The 19,818-nt window shown below is 34.4% G+C and overlaps 1 protein-coding gene across 2 annotated transcripts in view; it reads left to right on the plus strand.

Moving 5' to 3' along the window:
- LOC133534704 (protein O-mannosyl-transferase TMTC2) overlaps nucleotides 1–18,163 on the plus strand; it is a 159,808-nt gene extending 141,645 nt beyond the window's left edge. For both annotated transcript variants that reach the window (XM_061873938.1, XM_061873939.1), the window contains exons 6-11: nucleotides 4,940–5,025; nucleotides 6,967–7,229; nucleotides 7,687–7,827; nucleotides 7,961–8,045; nucleotides 8,640–8,818; nucleotides 12,054–18,163. In XM_061873938.1, the coding sequence (XP_061729922.1) occupies nucleotides 4,940–5,025; nucleotides 6,967–7,229; nucleotides 7,687–7,827; nucleotides 7,961–8,045; nucleotides 8,640–8,818; nucleotides 12,054–12,221 (922 nt within the window). In that variant the 3' untranslated portion in view covers nucleotides 12,222–18,163. The remainder of the gene's footprint in view (nucleotides 1–4,939; nucleotides 5,026–6,966; nucleotides 7,230–7,686; nucleotides 7,828–7,960; nucleotides 8,046–8,639; nucleotides 8,819–12,053) is intronic.
- Nucleotides 18,164–19,818: the final 1,655 nt, after the last annotated feature.

Here is a 19,818-nt window from a genome sequence, read left to right on the forward strand (position 1 = left end):
ATTGCCAAACGTGAACCATGCATCATTGAAGAGATCCGTTCTCATCATCATCAGCAGTTCCACTTCATCAAATGTCACTTCTACAAATGTAAATACTCTATTTGTTAATGAAAATACTAAGATCACTATATATATGCCTTTAGCATTTGAGGAGATCCCTCGAGTCCTCATGGACTCCATCTTCAGAACTCGAACTTTACAAAAATTTGTCTTGAAAATCGAATTTGCTTAACAAACACAGCGAAGAGGACAAATCGCCAAACGTGTACTATGCGTCGTTGAAGAGTACCATTCTGATCATCATCAGCAGTTCCACTTCATCAAATGTCACTTTTTAAAATGTAAATGCTTGATTTGTTAAAGAAAATACAAAAATCACTATATGTATGCCTTTTATATTTGAAGAGTTCACTGGATTCCTCATGGACCCCATCGTCAGGACTCGAGCCTGACAAAAATTTGTCTTGAAAATCTTATTTACTTAACAAACACAGCGAAGAGGAGAAGTCGCCAAACGTGTACTATGCGTCGTTGAAGAGTTCCATTCTGATCATCATCAGTAGTTCCACTTCATCAAATGTCACTTTTTAAAATGTAAATGCTTGATTTGTTACAGAAAATACAAAAATCACTATATGTATGCCTTTCACATTTGAAGAGTTCCCTCGATTCCTCATGGATCCCATCATCAGAACTGAGTTTTGACAAAAACGGGACCAATCTGTATATATATAAATTCAAACAAAAAAATAATTTTCAAAATCGGTTCAGAAATGACGGAGTTATGGAGTAACAAATATTAAAAAAAAAAAACATACAACCGAATTGATAACCTCCTCTTTTGAAATCTTGAAGTCGGTTAAAAATAGAATAAAGACCTAACAAAAAGAGTAATATTTGGTTGTTGTTCAGTTTGCAAAGAACTTTTAATTAAAATTTAATACCTGCCTTTAGATAATAAGTAATACCTTAACAATAACCAACATTGCAAACAACTGTAAGAGTTTCAATATAAATTAGTAATTGTTATTGAACATTTAATTGATTCTCTTCGAAACTTGGTAATTAATCGTAAATTGAACAAGAATTCTGTAATAAAAATAAATTAAGAACGTCTAATTTAATTTTGTTTTATTTAATTACATTGTATTCTAACATTGAACCAGTTACAATAATATTGTGGTTAGATTTCTGAGTAAGTCTGTTCTATAAATAGACATACGGACACAATAACCATGAATGTTAAATTAGATTACATTGTTAAAACATAACATAACATAGTTACGAGTATATTAGGATTGAAACCATTAGTGATTTGACATTGATATCGAAACATCGAGTACGAAACCTACTGCTTAAAGAAGACTTTAGGCCGTTTCACCGTTAAATTGTAATCACAATTTTAAAATTATAATGATATACATGCCCGATTCTTTTCAATAATTGTTATACGATATTGTAAGTGTCAAACAATGAGCGGTAGCAAACAGCAATCGACAGCAGCAAGTCCTGTAATGTGCTCTTTGTCTAGACTTACACAATAATGAGAGGGGAATTAGTAACAAATTGTTAGTAGAGTATGGTCGGGTCGGACGGTTCTCATTAGTGTTCGCCGGGCCCACGTTGAGCCAGGCTCGTTGCGGAGCCTGCATTATTCATGTGGACAATATTGCAGCCGCGGCGATGCGCCCGCTAAGTGAAGAGCGCCAGCGGTTATTGGTAGAACTTCTATTATGTGGCACTATTAGCGGGACACATCGTTCGTTTGCAAGCGTGATTGCTTTTAGTGCACTGCGAGCATTGCCCCTGTGTCACTTTGTGACGCGTAAAGTGACACTTTGATGTCAAAAGAACCTTTGTGGTCAATTAAAACCGTCGCCGTATTATGTGCAGGTTTTCAACAAGCTACAGTTTCAAAATGTAGAACGTTGAAAATTTCATGTGATGAATGCACATATACTATGCCTAGCCTACATAAATCTTAAAAGTAACTAAATTTTGTAAAGGATTGGTATCTCTAAAGGATATACAAAGTGTAATGTTGTTATCTTCGAAACAGCACTTTGAAATTGGCGATTGACAAATAATAGCTTTAGAGCAGCTTGTACAATCGCCATCAGATATATCGGAGCACCAAAGGTGCTCAACAATATCTGAACACGCACTCTAATGCCTTGACTTGACAATAGAGGCTTGTTCAGATATTTGTGAGCGCCTTGGCTGCTAAGGCCAAGCTGAGTTGGCAACAATTTTAATAATATTATTATTAAATATTTATAAATATTCTTACTATTAAATATTTAATAATATTAATAAATATTTAATAATCTCTCTTTTTTTAAGTAAACATAATTTCATAGAAGTTTGAGGTTTAAAGTAACACTTGCACTGTCTGGGCTATCAAAATCGCTGCCAACTTAACTTGGTCTGACTCTAATCTCTATTAATCTCTTATGCATATCAGTAGGGCTAAGATGGTCGGTTCTTTATCATTTGTCACCATGCCTGTCACGTTCTAACAAGTATGTAAGTGCGAAAGTGACGGGCATAGTGACAAGTGATAAAAATGGAACCATGCTGCCACCCCAGTGCATTTTTAATGCATTCCGCACGTATATCATCGTACGTAATAAGCTCCAATACATGTACAAGCAAATTCATACGCCAATGACAACATTAGACAAAAGTTCGATTTGGCCTTATAATTCTCATGATATATCTTTCGAGCGCCTGCCAAAAACATGTAGGTATTTAGTTAAGAGTTGATGGTATGATAAGTATTGCACTCAATCAATCACTGTTTAGAATAGGTCTACTTGCCACGCAAATAACATTTTTACACTGGGATAATACTCGTAACCTTTGAATAAAGGCTGAAAGGCCATGCAGTTTTTATATCACGGATGCATTAAAAATGCACTGATATGCGTAAGAAGTATGTACTTACAATTAGTTCGTACATGTACGCGTATTGGAGCGAGCGAGACGTATGGGCGAATGATAACAAAATTACACCACTTAGATATCATTTTGACATACAAAATGTAAGTCTGAATTGACCTCCATATCTCTATGTGTACAAGTGAGAGCGCAATAAACTGACAGTCAGCTTGAAATACAGTTGAATATGGATTGAATTTGTTGTTAATGAATGCAGATTAACGCTGACAGTTGTCTAATTGCGTATTGCATTATGTAGATGTTAACAAAAGCACAGAATAAATAATAGAAAGCAAAAAATACAATACGTCACTACTTATCTATAGTTTAGTCTGATTTGATGCCGGGCTTTTACTTGTTACACCATCCGTTTAGCTAGTGGAATGACGTCGTAGTTATAGCCATACGTATTAATTTTTTAATCATGTAAAGCATACTGTTCTGCTCTACATCGGCATATATAAGGCATGCTGTCCTTGTCGGCTCGGAACTTAAGCCTGCGTAATTATGCAATCTCGCCCTCATCGTGGCTCGGTCACTGCTGCCTCTCGCCGGTAATCGTCTAACTGTTACTAAAATTGTCCTTCGACATCAGAAAGGGTATTTTGCTTTTACTGTACGAGTATTTGCGCTCAATCGACATCCTAGAAAATAAGAATAGTACTGATAGTACTATGTATGTACGAGTAGGTATGTCTATATTGCACATAAACAAGGTTACACAAAATAGACATAACAAAGTAAAAGATGTACCTAAGTATATATACAAAGGCGAACTTATTCCTAATAGATATTTCTTCCAGCTAACTTTTGAGAAAATGAGAAAGGCCAAACACTAATTGTGAAAGACAAACTAAATCTGGACATACAACAATATTAAAATGTTGTCCACACATGAAGTGGAATGAGAACATTAATAAAATAAAAAAAGAAATATATAAGCCAGTTCAGCCAGTAATATAAATACACTACACAGCACAGAAGGTCCACTATTTACTCAAATTTATATTTGACAGCTAAAGCTTATCAACAATGTCGTTACTCTATATACCGGATGGGGCTTATAACCTATAACAGAAGCAAAAAAATATTAGGCTGTAGTGCTCCTCAAACTTGCAAAAGATTTGTTCAGCGATTTTTTAAAATAACTAGTGTCGGTCATTAGTACACTTTAATCCCGTAAGGCCCAAGGTGCTACCTATAGCACTTATTCAGTTCTATTTAATTTAACTCATATTCTAAGACGCAATGTATTTTGTTATGTTTAAAGCGCGACAAGCAAGGTCAATTACGATGATGTTGGCACACATTGAAGATAATATTTAATTTGTATGAAAATAGGAAATCTAATGACTTCATAATTTTTGAAAGTTATTAAATATATCTCCGTTGTAATGAGTCTACCTAGTAAGTAGGTACAAAGCTGATACTCTTCAAATGAGGCTCTATGTCAATGTAGAACCATCGGTCATTTACTTTTATTTTATTGTATATCCTTGCTTGTTATCGGAAAAAACTTTGTATATTCTTAAAACTTCATTAATAACTTAACTTTATAAATAGTTTTTCGTAGTCGTATTCAGTTTAAAATACTCGTATGTAGGTATGTAAGATGATAGAAAACGCCAATAAACATATGAATCGTATGCTGCCTGCTATACGGCCACTTGGGCACCAAAATCTTCAAAAGACTTTAATTTTATTAGGTTTTATTAAGATCTAATCTCCAATAATCATTTTGAGATGTGGCCGTCCTAAGAGCTGGCACCTGATTTTTTTGTAGCATATGTCAACCTGAAACATTGTTTTTTTTCGGTTTACTTTTGTCGATGTACGACTCTCATTTTGTCTAAGCCCCCTGTTCGGCTACATTTTTTAGAAAAAAAAATTAAAGATTTTTTTTTATACATCATATTTTTCATATTCATGATTCATTTCATGATTGATTTCATGATTTGAAAATACTTAATTTGTTTTAATGCTTATTTGCTTGTTTCAGAGGAATTATACTGCAAAACCAAAGAAGATACGGAGAAGCTATAAAGAGTTTTGAAAAAGCAATCAACTTCCGACCTTCCATGGCTTGTAAGTACCAAATCATGTGGATATACATACTATGTACTTGTCAAAAGTTTTCTTATATACTATCTGCAAATCAAACTGAGCACAGGTTAAAACTTGCATGGTCATAGCAAGAGTAAAACGGCTCGATTCGAAGAATGAGATACGAGAATGATAAGTTCTGGTTTAGATAAGTTCTCATTTGGATATCGTTTGTACGTCGTATAATTGATAGAAGCAGCTCGATTTGGGCAACTAATGTCACTTTAACGTTAGAAATATCGTAGATAGGTCTTATTGGGATCACAGCGGAATCAAAATAAACGTTAATTTTGACATGTCGTTTAGTTATCGACCTTTTGAAGATATTTTCAAGATCTTAAACATGTCTTAATCATTCTTCGAATCGGGCCGAAAGTTAAGCCCGTCACAGACAGAGCGATAATATTATACATATATTAATATACCGTAAGATACCTTCAAATACCGACAGATTCTTATAGTATAGCTAAGCACCACACAAGCCAACGATACCAAAATATCCATCGCTGTCTGTCTAGCACCTACATTGTGAGAGATGTGATGGCATTGGGGTTGAATAAATATACCATACTTTAAGCTTTAGATAGGTACTAAAGCTAGTAATTATATGTAATTACTGTTATATAGAAGACTCAAAGTAGTTCAGACCTCTTCTATATAACAGTAATTAGATATAATTACTAGCTTTAGTTTCTAAAGCTTAAAGTATGGCATATTTATACAACCCCAATGCCATCACAGAAAGACAAAATATAACAAAATATATCGTAATAGACCGTGCTATACGGTATGTTTATATTGTTTATTAACTAAAACCATTTACTCAAGCCCGTTAATCATGGTCATACTGAACAACTTTTATTCTGGGCCCAACCCCGAATTCGCGAAAAAAAATTGATCCTTCCATAGAAAATTTCAACGCCAGATCAGCTTTGTGATTTCAGAGTTTGTCCCACAGTAAAAGTTACTCAGCAAAACCTAAACAGTATCGGGTTCGAGTAAATGGTTTAGTCAATAAACATACTGTATATCGCAAGGTATCTTAAGATGCCTTACTATGAGACAGCTTTTGGTATATTATCGATCCGTCTGTGACGGGCTTTATTGTAATATTACATTCCTGGTCATCAGTTTGGCTATAATAATCGTAATATATATATGACATATAAAATAACAGAACAAATGCGTTTGTCGATGTTAATTCAAGTAATTTTTATATACAAACAGTTACTTACCAGGTTATTTTTTTAAATCATTAAAATGCAATACTCATAAACATAGCTTTTAACTTGCACAAGTATGGTAACAGGTTTTCAAATAAAAGTCGAGTAGGTTAAAGTTAGCGCTGTATACAGTTAGAAGAAAAGTTGGGCCCATGTTGAAGCCAACTTTCTAAGGATTAAAAGCGAAAAGATTTTACGCTCACTGTAATTTTTTCATACCGATTGTAAACCTACGTGCGTAGCCTAATTTTAATAACAGGATATGAACTAGATCTGGATTAGATATGGATCTTATCTGTCAGTGTCAGAAGTTATGTTTTTGGTTGAAGAAATGTCACTTTTGAAACTGGCAGATCAGATCTATATCTAATCCAGATAAAATTCATATCCTGTTATAAAAAAATTTACCGGGTAATACCTAATTTTATAGATAATGAAAAATATGGCTATCAAATGGGTTTAAATATCTACAGCGAAGTTTAGAGATGAATTTAATTTAATTTCATACTACCCATTTTTGTATTGACAAAACAGTTGATGTTAGAAATATCGCACAAAACATTTGATAAAAAAACTGCTAATTTTCCTCAATGTGACCTGTTTTCATCGCTCTTGGAGTGTATGCCTTGAAGCGGCATTCGAACTTAAAATATCTTATCTTTCGCCTCCACACATGTTTAAATTTTTCGACTCCATACAGTGGCATACGTAAATCTCGGGGCATCGCTGATGGCGGATGGGCGCCTCGCCGAAGCGGCCAGCGCGCTTCGCGCCGGAGCCCGCGCTAACGGCGTGCGCGTGCGTGATCGGCGCGAGCATGACGCCGCCCGCGTCTCGGCCCTTGTGCAGCTAGCGGCGCTCCACTCGCAAAGGGGGCACTGGCACAAAGCGCTGTCAGCGTATAAGGAGGCCCTACAGATACTTCCGACTAGTAACGTTCCCGTTGTAGGCTGGACGAGACATGTAAGTTGATTTTAAGACTTTCCATACCCACAGTGTAGCTGCCCCAATATGCATAAAAACCCTATTTCTCATCGGGACAGTCGTTTAATAGTAAACTGAGTTTTAGCGGATACAATGCACGTTCAAATTGATATTATAATGTTAGCCAAATTGTTACAGTAATGCCAATGTTGGTATTGTTGTTCAAATTAATACAATAAAATCCCTACATCTCAATCCCAATATCTTAAATATTTAAACATTTACTAGTATGTACTAATAATGAATATTTATTAGTATCTCTAATAGTATAAAATCATAAATAACAAAACTTTTTGGATTGCCAAACAGCTTTTAGATTTAACTTTGAATATTACTTTGCATGGGTACAAATTTTATCTTGCTGTCATTCAATTAATCAATCAACCAACTCAAACGCAATCGAGTCAGATGATTAATTAATATCTTGATATACCAGAACCTGTTGTCCATGGTCGGCGAAGTGCACATGCAGCTGCAGCAGTGGGCGCAGGCAGAGCACAGCTTGCTGTCCGCGCACGTCGCGTCGCCGCACCACGTGGGCACACACGTCGCTTTGGCGAGAATACTTGCTAGGAATGTAAGTATAGAATAAATGTTTTGCGATTTCACGACCAATTTACATGGTGGCATCACGATCTCTAAAAAAATGAGTAGTAATCAGTGTATTAATGCCTTTTCATATCTTACAATTAAATATTCTATAAATACAGGCTACTCGGAGTGTGGAAGCGGAAATGTGGTTTAACAAGGCTCTACTTCTGGCACCAAATGACCCGTCAATACGAGACCAATTTGGTATGTGTTTTAGTCCTATTTATATTTCAGTTAGAATCTGAAATCGCGAAACGTCTGGTTGACGTAACTGGTGACCGAAGAGCTGGCGGCTTCCTCGCACAACGTATCAGTATTGCGATACAACGAGGAAATGCCGCCAGCATCCTTGGTACAATGCCTCAAGGGCCTATTTTAGATATAAGCTTGTTATAGTAATCATCTGTATATATCCATTATGTATATTGTTATTGTCAATAAATATTTTTCTGTTAGAATTTAAATTGGTCGGAATTCTTATGATATATACGTTTTACATACGACAAACACTAGCATTATACGTTACACTTAAATTATATTAAATAATATAGGTTTAAAGAACTTTATTCTCATAAAGAATTATATAATTCACTTACATGAGAAAATTCACATGTTAAAACTAAGTCTAAGCATACAGTGTACACAAAAAACATGTTATTAAATTCATAGTGGGTAGAAATGCATTACAAGATACTTATTACTAAACGCTCGGAACATATCTTTACGTATATGTATAAAATGTATGAGTTGGAAAGAGTAACTTAAAGCATTATGATATTAATTAACATTCTGCAATAGGGATGTTTCTAAGATCACAAAGGCGAGTGAGAGAAGCCGCTGAGCAGCACGTTTTGGCAGCGCGCCTGGCTCCGACGGACGGCGTGCGTGCGGCAACGGCGGCGCGCGCGCTGCGAGACGCGCGCCGCTGTCGCTCCGCCGAGCGGTGGTATGCGAAAGCTGTGCAGTTAAAACCTGAGGTAGTACTTTCAGTACATTATATTAATATAAATAGTAGTTCACCCCGAATTGTGAGAACTCGCGATCCACCAAAATCGTGCAATTGATAAAGCTAGTCCTTTGATCACAGAATTATATTGAATGGATTCATAAATATCGGTTAACTTAATTTTTGACGCGATTGAAAAAAATAATTTTGAAATTCATGACGGCTGCTATTTTTATAATTGAAAATACGAATTTATTTTAAAGGATATTTCGGACACTCATAAAGGTATAATCTAAGGAAAAGCTCATAGCCGAACAGTTTTTATTTTTCATTCTATATTAGTTCATTTTTTATTTTAATTTTTTTTTATTTTATTCTACGTCGGTGGCAAACAAGCAGGCAGTACATAGGCAGTCTCCGTAGCCTATGTACGCCTGCAACTCCAGAGGAGTTACATGCGCGTTGCCGACCGTAACCCCCCCCCCCCCCCCCCCTCGTTGAGCTCTGGCAACCTTACTCACCTTACAGGAACACAACACTATGAGTAGGGTCTAGTGTTATTTGGCTGCTGTTTTCTGTAAGGTGGAGGTACTTCCCCAGTTGGGCTCTGCTCTAGATCTGGAATGACATCCACTGGCTGTGCCCTACCACACAAAGCGAGATGAAATTCACAATGCCCATACCTCTCTTTTGGACGTAGTTTTAGGACGCCCGGGTACGTCCCGCCCGTACGTCCAAAATTCCGTTAACGGTTGTAAAAAATATTCGTACTGTGGATGTGAACTAGCTTCTGTTACGTGTACAATATTTGATGCAAGCACATATATATATATATATAACTTATAGATGTTTAGGAACCTTAAATATGAAACGACCGGTTTGGTCTAGTAGGTCACTACCTACTAGACCAAACCGGTCGTTTCATATTTAAGGTTCACTACCCTGCCTATGAAGCCGATGGTCCCGGGTTCAAATCCTGGTAAAGGCATTTATTCGTGTGATGAGCACTGAGTTTCCTGGGTCATGGGTGTTTTATATGTACGTATTTAAGTATTTATAAATATTTATATGTTATATGTATCGTTGTCTAAGTACCCACAACACAAGCCTTATTGAGCTTACTGTGGGGCTTAGTTAATTTGTCTAATAATGTCATATAATATTTATTGATTATTTAGTTAAAAATAATTTTAAAAAACCCTCATTAAATAGTGTAATCGACTCTACTCTCAATTTAGAACAAACTGTTTCAAGGTTTCCAGTAGGTTTCGATAATTATTGTATAAATAAAACCGACAGCACGATTCAGACCTCCCCTCATTATCGTTAGTAAAAGAGGGTTTTGGCTTCCCACATTAAATTTACCGAACGGTATAAAAATCATCTGAAAATGTAATAATACAATCCAACGTAATGAGTGTACTTACTGTTTAGTAAGGATTACGCGTCGAATTCTATGTTCGTTCGCAACCTTTATTGCACCATAGGATTAGTACGAGCGTTGAAAGAATAGCACCCAAGCGATAAATTAATCGTTACGGCCAGTTTATAGGATATATGTGATGCGATTGTCCGTACATCGTACTCCCACAACTTTATTGGTCCGATAGCGGCACGCTCGTTTATCTTCTCGCCAAAGGATCTGTAACTCCTATACATAATCGAGATTAGTTTTATTAGAGTACGACTAAGTTTATAATAACCTTTACATCTGACGATAAATATACTACAGCTAATACAGTTAGAAGTTTTTGTACAAGGTATATGAATTTCAACATAATTATGTTAAGCCACTTATGATACCTGTTTTTTTATTCATCAATCGTAAGCTTCAATTAAAAAGGGCTTTGCAATATACTTTTCGCAACGAGAGATAACCTACGCATATTTTTTTTCTGAAATAGAATTACGTAGGCGAGTAATTACTTCCTTCCCAAAATAATAAGTCAATGAATAAACGATGAAACATTAACTATATTCAATTAATTTTGTATTAAGCAGAAAACGTCTCGCCCAAAACAGTGAATTTTCCAGTTTTCCTTTATTTTTAAACGTTAACTTTGTAACATTGTCTTGCAACGACTTAACATAGACATGAAATGTAAAATTGTATTTATACATGATTTGATTAAAAATAGTTTACCAGCCGATTTTATCACCTACAGAAAACATTTACATTCAGAGATCTAGACTTAAAAGATAGTTAACTAGCAAATGTTATAATATTACAAGCGAAATGACTTTAAAGACTCATCTAGACCTTGCACTCTAACTTCCTGTACGTAACCCAGAGCTAAACTTGATGCGAGAAGGCTTTCACGACAACTTTTACCGCTAAGCGTGGTTTTAACTACACTTTACGGTCTCTAAGACGTAAACTTTTCACAACAATTATACAAAACATTTTCGAAGCATTCTGCAATTGAAAATGTTACATGGAACCTAATAATATGCAACCTAGAATATATTTTCTAAAACATAAGTCAGCTTATATATATATACTACTGAGTATTATTTACATTCGACTGACTTATTTTATTGTGTCTGCTTGAATTTCACGGGCCTATACACCGTGTTTTTTTTGATTTGCGTTAATTTCGAGGGTGCATTCCTGAGCTTAAATTAAGTAACTTTCTCAAAGATACCGATATTCTAACTAACTCCATTTCGGAGATAATCAATCATAAATTTTTATATTATAAGGCCCTTACGAGCGTGTACACTTGCTTTAGGACCTGTTTACTTATTAGTTAGTGTTTAGTGCGAGTTCATACATTTGCTACTAAACGTACGTACTATCTCGGACGATCGATGTTAGAAATGACATTGATATGTCACAGTTTTCAATTGTTTGGTTGAGTTAAATGTCATGCCCGTGTTACAACAACGCTATATGCAACATTTAGTTACTTTTTATAAAAATAAAAATAGTAAAAAAAAATACAAAAAAAAACATTTTTTTTGAAAATTAACTATGCCATTTAGTTTCCTTAAACGTACTTACCAAAACCCCGGAGTTAACACAATTCAATAAAAACACGGTGTATAACCCGGTCTTTTGATAGGCTTGCGCCGGGGATATAGTTCCAACACGTAGAGGCCCCTTGGAGAGCTTTAATGTCATGTCTCATGTAGAACAACTGACTTTTTATTATTAAGATTTTGATGATTCTAATAGTGGATTGTCTTTAGTAGACTTCAGTAATTGGCCTCAACTGACACTGTGTGAATCATAAAACTGGTCTAAAAGTGGCTCTTGTTCACAGGATGCAGAGTTCCATTCAAATTTTGGCGCAATATTACACTTAAACGGGAAATATGCGGCCGCCGCAACATCGTACCGTCGAGCCCTGCAGCTGCAGCCTAATGACGAAATCACCATCACGAACCTCAAGCGAGTCAGAGCACTTATGAGTAATCAGCGCAGAAAATAAGAATAAGTGTGGATAAAACAACACATCAGGTAGTTTAGTGTTTGTCAATTGCCAAAATATACATCGATAGAGTTACAGATTCTTCATTTTTTCTGATATGATTCGATTATTTACGGATTTAGAAATAATTAATTACCTATTTTAAGTTACGGTTATGTGTTAGGTACACATTTCCATTGTATGTAAATAAAACAATAGTTTCCAGGTAACAAGTAGTTAGGAATACGAATAATAATACAAATATTTGTTACATTAATGATAGGTCAGTATGAAATTATTGCGATTTGATTAATTATAGGTGGTATTGTCTGATCGTATCAATAAATTATTACGTTGTTAGTTTTCCGCAAAGCTCAAAGGAACGAGTAGCCCGAGCGTTTAGCGGTTTGAACTTTTGGCAGATGAATTAAACACGCACCCATAATAATTCAAATATTGCGAAATATGCGGATATTGGGCGGTGAACCGATTTTATTTACATTTTTAAGTGCTCGTAAGGCCTACAGAAATACTTAGGTAATGGAATTGATCTTATCACTTTCAGACATGGCGTTATTTTGTTAAAAATAATGATTACATACGCACATAACAACTCAGGCAGCTCAATATACATAGAGATATGTCTACAAAAACCGGACAAGACCGAGTTAGAATACGAGGGTTTCCTAGAAATTTAACTTATTTTTCTTTGCAAATTTATAGTTTTGAGATTTTTTCCTGTACTTGTAGTGTTACCTACTTGTCAAATTTCATAGTTTGTTATAGATCAACGGGGAGTACCGTATAAAGTTTGATTCCCTTGACAATGTCGAAATGTACCTTTATTGCGGCATAAACGGCAGTATCTTTTTTTACGTTAACTTTGAAGCTTGATTTTTTCACAGCTTCAAGAGACTGTAGACCTGCGTATACGAGTATGGGTTTACATTCAACTCGATACCTCTACGCGTTCCCGAGATAAGGGGCCTTGACAGACAGACAGACGGAGGGACGGACGGACGGATGGACGAACGGACGGACGGACAACAAAGTAATCCTATAAAGGTTCCGTTTCTTCATTTTGGGGCACGGAACCCTAAACATAGTACGAAATGTTGATTTCACTCATTGAGTCGGCCCTATAAAATTACCGTTTAGCATCTCTATTTGATTGTTTAATATAATTGATTACTATTATAAATATAACAAACGCACAAGTAACTCTGTTTGTTAGGTTTTCTTAAACCGGTTTACACAAATAAATGAAATTTGGTATGAAGACTAATTGTCTCCATGAATCTCCGGATAGGACCAAAGATAGTTTTTATCACAAAATCTTCCCTAAGGTGAAAAGGAGGGTGGAGTATCTATGGATGAAGGATATGAAAATACTAATCCTCGGCAGATGGAGTCGCGGGTTGAAATTGTGTCTTTTACGACCATTTTTTTTTTCAAATTGTTATATCACCTATATTTTGGATGACCTTATCTCAAATCCAGAATTTAAAAAAAATACAAGTTTTGCGAATCAGTCTTTAATAAAGAACGACGCAATTGTGTAATCCGTTACTTATTATACGAAATAAAGGCACTTTTTTTAATCAGCTCCTTTCACATGTTTAAGTTAACATATTTATATAAAAATAAACTGTAAATATAAGTCTGACATGATTATTCAAGTCCAAAGATGACTCGGTTCTAAAATTATAATCTATCATTCTTAATCCAAAAATGTTGTCACTACTCGTACCTACTTAAATTAAATATCATATACGCCATAAAATATTGTTCACTGTCCAGCGGTCCTAAGCTGGTTGCGCTTTTTCAGCTCGTGTAATCCACGATGACGCACAGATTTGTCAAATTTAACCTTTAATAACATGACAATATGAGTCAAGGCAAGCGTCTTCGTGAATGACGCGATCTATAAGTGCAGTCATCCCATCCTAACTGGGAGCTTCACTCATCAAAATAATACAGTGACGTGCCAACACATGGCTCAGAAGTGGTCATATTTATGGTTGGTAACCACGTTTCTTTAATATGTCACATCAGGTATCCCCTAGCTTGAAATTCCACAAAACGAACTACTCAACTTTTTTATATTTATTTACAACGGTCTTTCTCTAAAAATATATCTGTGGTCTAATTGCCGTGACCCATACAAAATGTATGAAAAGAGTCGTGGGAAATAGATGCAGTCACAGATATATGTACCTATTCTCAGAGAATGGCCCGCAACTATAATTGATATTGTATTGTAATTGGCTAAGGAATATTGTTTTTTTTTCTTAATATATTATTGCATTAATTTTATGCATCCCCTTTTATTGTGATTTCATACAAATCTGTGTATATTAAAGGTCTACGTTACAAAGTAAAATAAGTAGATAGTCACAAAATGTACATAGAATTTAATCATAACAATTTTATACAAATGCATATAAGTCTATTATTGTTGATAATTCCTATATACCTACCTGATTTTAATACTAAATCATTGCTGTTGCATTTTTATAAATTAGTTATTTATGATTACTGTTTAGCGTCTTCCATCTAATTTTGAAAGTTGACTATTGCTTCTAATTCTTGGAATTTGTAAATAAAAAAAGAAATGTAAAAATACCTGTAAAGTTTGAATTATAGCCGACTTAAGAGGAGATTTTTTTGTTTTTACATATAAGCTTATGTTGTATCTACGTATTATATGAGATTGCTATATTGTTTTATTAATAATTCACATGCTGAGTGCCTATGAGCTTGAGGGTTTTTTAATGAAAGAATCGTCCTTACTCTTCACATTAAACTTTTTTATATGCCAAATATATTGTTCTCAAATTTAGTTTTAGCAATGGTAAAAATTCCACTCTAATCATTATAAAATATTTATTAATGCTTATGTTGAATGCTTGTTAATCAATTACATTACACAAAACCGGCTAAACTATTTACTGTCGGAAGTATAGGGGCAACAATAACGCGTTAACATGTGAACTAAATCGCCAAGTATAAAACAAAAGACGCCTGAGTACCCATCCCTGTCTCAATAGATGTAATTTTTAAACGTAAGTCATCGAAAGATATCAGTGTTATTGTAATGTATTGGGCAATAGATAGTGCTCACCAAGTTACTATAGTCAGTGTAAGAATTGATATTTGACCTTTATGAATTTATTCTTATAAATTTCAAGCTAAGACCTACCGACCGTTTAACTGGTAGCCTTAGCTTTGTTTAAATGTAATGGTCAGTTTTAACTGTCAAATATCAACTCTTACATTACGCTGACTTGAGTTCAATCAATGCTCGCATTTAAAGCTCTTAGCTCATAGGCTTTATACGGGTAAGTTAATTTATTTTCTTAAATTATAAAGTTAAGTAGGTACATTCAGCAGTGTTTATTTGTATTTAATTTTGCTACGCTGTGTATCGAAATTATTAACATGCAAATAATTGCGTCAATTATTATAACGAATGCTCCATCACTAATTATTGTGTTATTCATACAGGCGTTATTAACATATTGGCTGCCTGTTTCATTTAAATGGTGTTGTTAGGAAGGTTCCTTTGTAAGAAGTCATTAATGTTAGTAAGTGCTATCATAAATGTCAGTAAAGATCTGGTTTCTCATCTAATGTGAAGTTAATACATATCTAAAGTCTGGTTTTGTATATATACTTACCTACATTTTTTCTGTTTTTATTATAATGTATAGTAAGAAATGTATTATATTACGGTCATTGTATATAACATAGTTTTAACCGATGAAATCGCTTATTCGCATTGATAAATTAGATATTCCATATGACAGTTGTTTATTTTATTATGTTTGTACACTTGTGACAATAAATGTATGTTATTACGCTTTATAATTAAACTTAGATGACACGCTACAATTTATAATTTTTATTTCAAAAACACAACGCCATACCAAAATTGATTCTCTATAAATTAAATAATCGTCGATATAAATTTAAAAATATTTTTTTTCTTTTTTAAATGATTTATTATTAACCATCATTATAAATAATGTAAATGTAATATTTATTAAGTTGCAGCTGCACCAAGTTACATAAATAAATGTAAGACGCAATTACTTATAAACTGGGTTCTGTAAACCATGCCCTTTGGCTTAACTCAGGAAAATGCCATCACGACCAAAGTCAAATGGTATCAAGCAGATGGTGGAGAACTCGTAAAAGATAACGTGGCGCAAGATCGTTAAATATAATTTTATTTTATTTCTTCGCAGATGATCCGAGTAATTTCTAAGCTTTTATAAGAAAAAGGAAATTTTGCAGATATACTGTAGCTGCTTCTGCTAACTTACATTTAACCTTATAATTTGATTTTTTTCAACAGGATTTGCAATAAACTTCAGTTATTCAACTTTTGCACGCGGTTCCCATTGAGCGATAATCCTACTTACATAGTCGTCGCTCATGCACTTTCCAGCATAAAATAGTCCGTTTATACGCGTTTATATTAAGTGTCATGACGATCGCCAGCAGCAAAAGGTGAAGCATAACACTCATATTATTATCTAATTTCACAAACCTTACTTTTCCAAAACGAAGTTATAAAAACATAACGGATACGCTACAAGGAGTTAATAAGAAAAAGAAGGCGATAGGTAGATAGGTAGTTATAGTTATTTGAAGAAAGGCCTACGATTTCCAATCATTATCAAACACTTATACAGGTTCGCTTTTATCAGTGATTAATAGGAGATGATGTAATAAAGTATTAGGTACAGTAGGTTATATGAAAGAAGTAAAATATGGTAAGTGCGTGAAGAGCGATTTATCACAAAACTGTTTCTGATTATGTACCTATGTCTTAGGACCTCCGCTATCGCCGTGTATCGTGGACATCATACCTGTAATACTTTTTTATGCTCGAAATGGAAATACTTAACTATTACCTAGTAACTTCCTAAGAATGAACCTAAAATAGATTACATAATATAATAAATAGGTACTCAAGCAGCTTAGGAGTCCGCAGCAAGCTCGGCCGAATTTCACCTCATACAAATGGAGTTTCGTTCTCATTCTAAAACTATTATGTATTGGATTGTAATGAAACTTTGCACATACTGTGACATGAAGTATATCTAAGCCTGTAATTAGTACATATATCTCCAACGAAATAGAGCAAAAACAAGTTTTGTATGATTAACTTAAATTCACTGCATAGCCAAACCTCACCTACTTCTATTGCTTCACCTTATCCTATTGTAAGTACAAAGTTTCAGAACCATCTAACCAGTCGTTTTAAAATGAGATCATAATTACGTTTATATGGAGAACCGAGCTTGCTGCAGACTCTTAAGACGTAAGTAAAAAAAAGGGAATCTATGTTTTCACAATTGTTTCTAATTTTCAATTTTACAAACCTTTAGTTTCTTCATCTAGCGAATTGATTTTTAATTTTTTTTTACGAGTATAGTTGTTGGATAAATAAGATGACACTTATATAGTATACGTTTTATGTTGGATTCTAGTTATTTTTTACAAACATTCAATGACAGTAAACTAAACAATAAGAGTTAAGGAGAAATATAACGCATGAGGCATTTCTAATACAACTATTAGCATACCTAAGTTAATATATACATAAGGCAATGTTTTTCTAACGAAGTATTTTTGCTTTTTACTATGTGTACCTATTTTTACTTCGAATTTTATAGCATCATATTTTCATATCATTATAAGATGTATTGCTGTATGTCGAATTTATTGTATTAAACATATATTTATTCGTGAATAATCTACCTTATCTGACATAACAGTAACTCGTCGTACCTAATAACGGTAGGTAGAAATAAGATGAGAAATTTGAGGAATTGTAATGTAATCAATATTGTTTTTATTAACTAGTATTTATGGCGTTATGCAAGTAAAACTGCAAATTCCCAAAGTGATAACATGTTGATAATTTTGTAAATAAAAGCTTCAATATTTTATTCGTTGTTGTTATTCAATATACACTATTCTTATTTAAACCTATTTCTTTCCTTTACAAGACAGTTCTTGTTTATTTGTTATTTTTTAAACGCAAAGGGTAGCTTTAGAAAAAAAACTAACACACACACAACACGTATACATATTACATAGAGAAATATTTTAAGTTGAATGTTTTGCTCCTCATATATGTATAAAATTTGAATTTGAATCTTAATCTAAATGGTAAGAAAAATACTCAAATATAATGTCGGAATCCACGTGGGATACAGTAAAATTTTGTGAAATTATATTTTTGAAGAGGCCAAGGGACATATCCTACATAGTATTTCCCTTACGTGACCAGGCATGACAATTTAATCTTGCTACAGAGAGAATATATTACATACACTCAAATTGTAATCAGGCTGTGTGCTATATTTATAACTACTAAAATCTACTTATTCCTGTAATAAATATTGAAAGAGATTTCTGACAAAAATTTCATTTTTGATACAAGTTTTCATAGCTTACTGTATTTTTTAACACGCAACAAATACTTATCGAGGAAATTCTAACAAACGTAAACCCGAACACAAGTAGATTACGTTGTTTTATCACAGAGTTCCTATGGTCACCTCCTGTCTTTCTATCCATCATCAGATTAGTTCGATGGATGAATATTGTATCGTCACCCAACTTAAATATGTATGTGAAGTTTCAGCTCTATTGACGAATAATGGGAAGTAGGTCTAATTTAGCTTGCAAGATTTGATCTGAACAAACATCACAAACATACATTGCAAGTAAAAAAATACACCAACAGCTAGGGGAGTGTGGGATCACCATATAGTTAGCGTTCAAACTCTACAAAATAATCCTCTGAACTATCTCCCTTTAATTAGATATTCTAACAAAAAAATGAGGTACAAAATAGTAATTACACTAGTTTTACCAAAATTATTTTTTAATTACTTTCAGGTAGGTAAGTAGGGCAGCGGTCTGCTTGAACAGACGCCGTCGGCGACTACCGGCCGCGCGCGCGGCTGCGACCGAATGTTATGTTCGTAAAAGTATATACCTACATGGTCTGACCACGCGCGACATTCATTTAAGGCGGATCCGGATTACCCACCGCAAAAGTCGACTGACATTCAATCATTACAATACAGCGTACACCCGCCGCGGCATCTATTGTAAATACCTATGTAATAGAGCCTGATCAAGTATCACCAACGAAAAAATGGGTTCTAGTTATGATTTTAGTGCATACTGTTTGTATAATACGTGGCAGTCGTCCGCCGCGGACGGCTTGTGGCCAAGCAGACCAGGCACCCACCTGGCACTCGTCTATCATGACGTCACGGCACGCTGTTCATTGTAAGTAGATCGTAGCCTTTCATATTTTATTCAAATTCTACAAATTACCCGTTGGTAATTTTTGTTTTATTTACTCGTATTACAAGAAATCTGGTAAACAACATTTGATTAATCAAATAGATCCTTCTAATTAAATTAAATTGGGAACTTAATGGTCAGGGTGCCTAGCCAAGATGCCAATTGTTTGTTCCGTAGCGGAGGATACGGTAATCTCTTTTTATCACTCTTCCATATTAGTGCGACAGAGACAGTTGCGTTTCTTTCGCTACGGAGCGTAAACAATTGGCATTTTGGTTAC

The sequence above is a fragment of the Cydia pomonella genome, chromosome 2, assembly GCF_033807575.1.
Source record: "Cydia pomonella isolate Wapato2018A chromosome 2, ilCydPomo1, whole genome shotgun sequence".
Classification (NCBI taxonomy): Eukaryota; Metazoa; Arthropoda; class Insecta; order Lepidoptera; family Tortricidae; genus Cydia; species Cydia pomonella.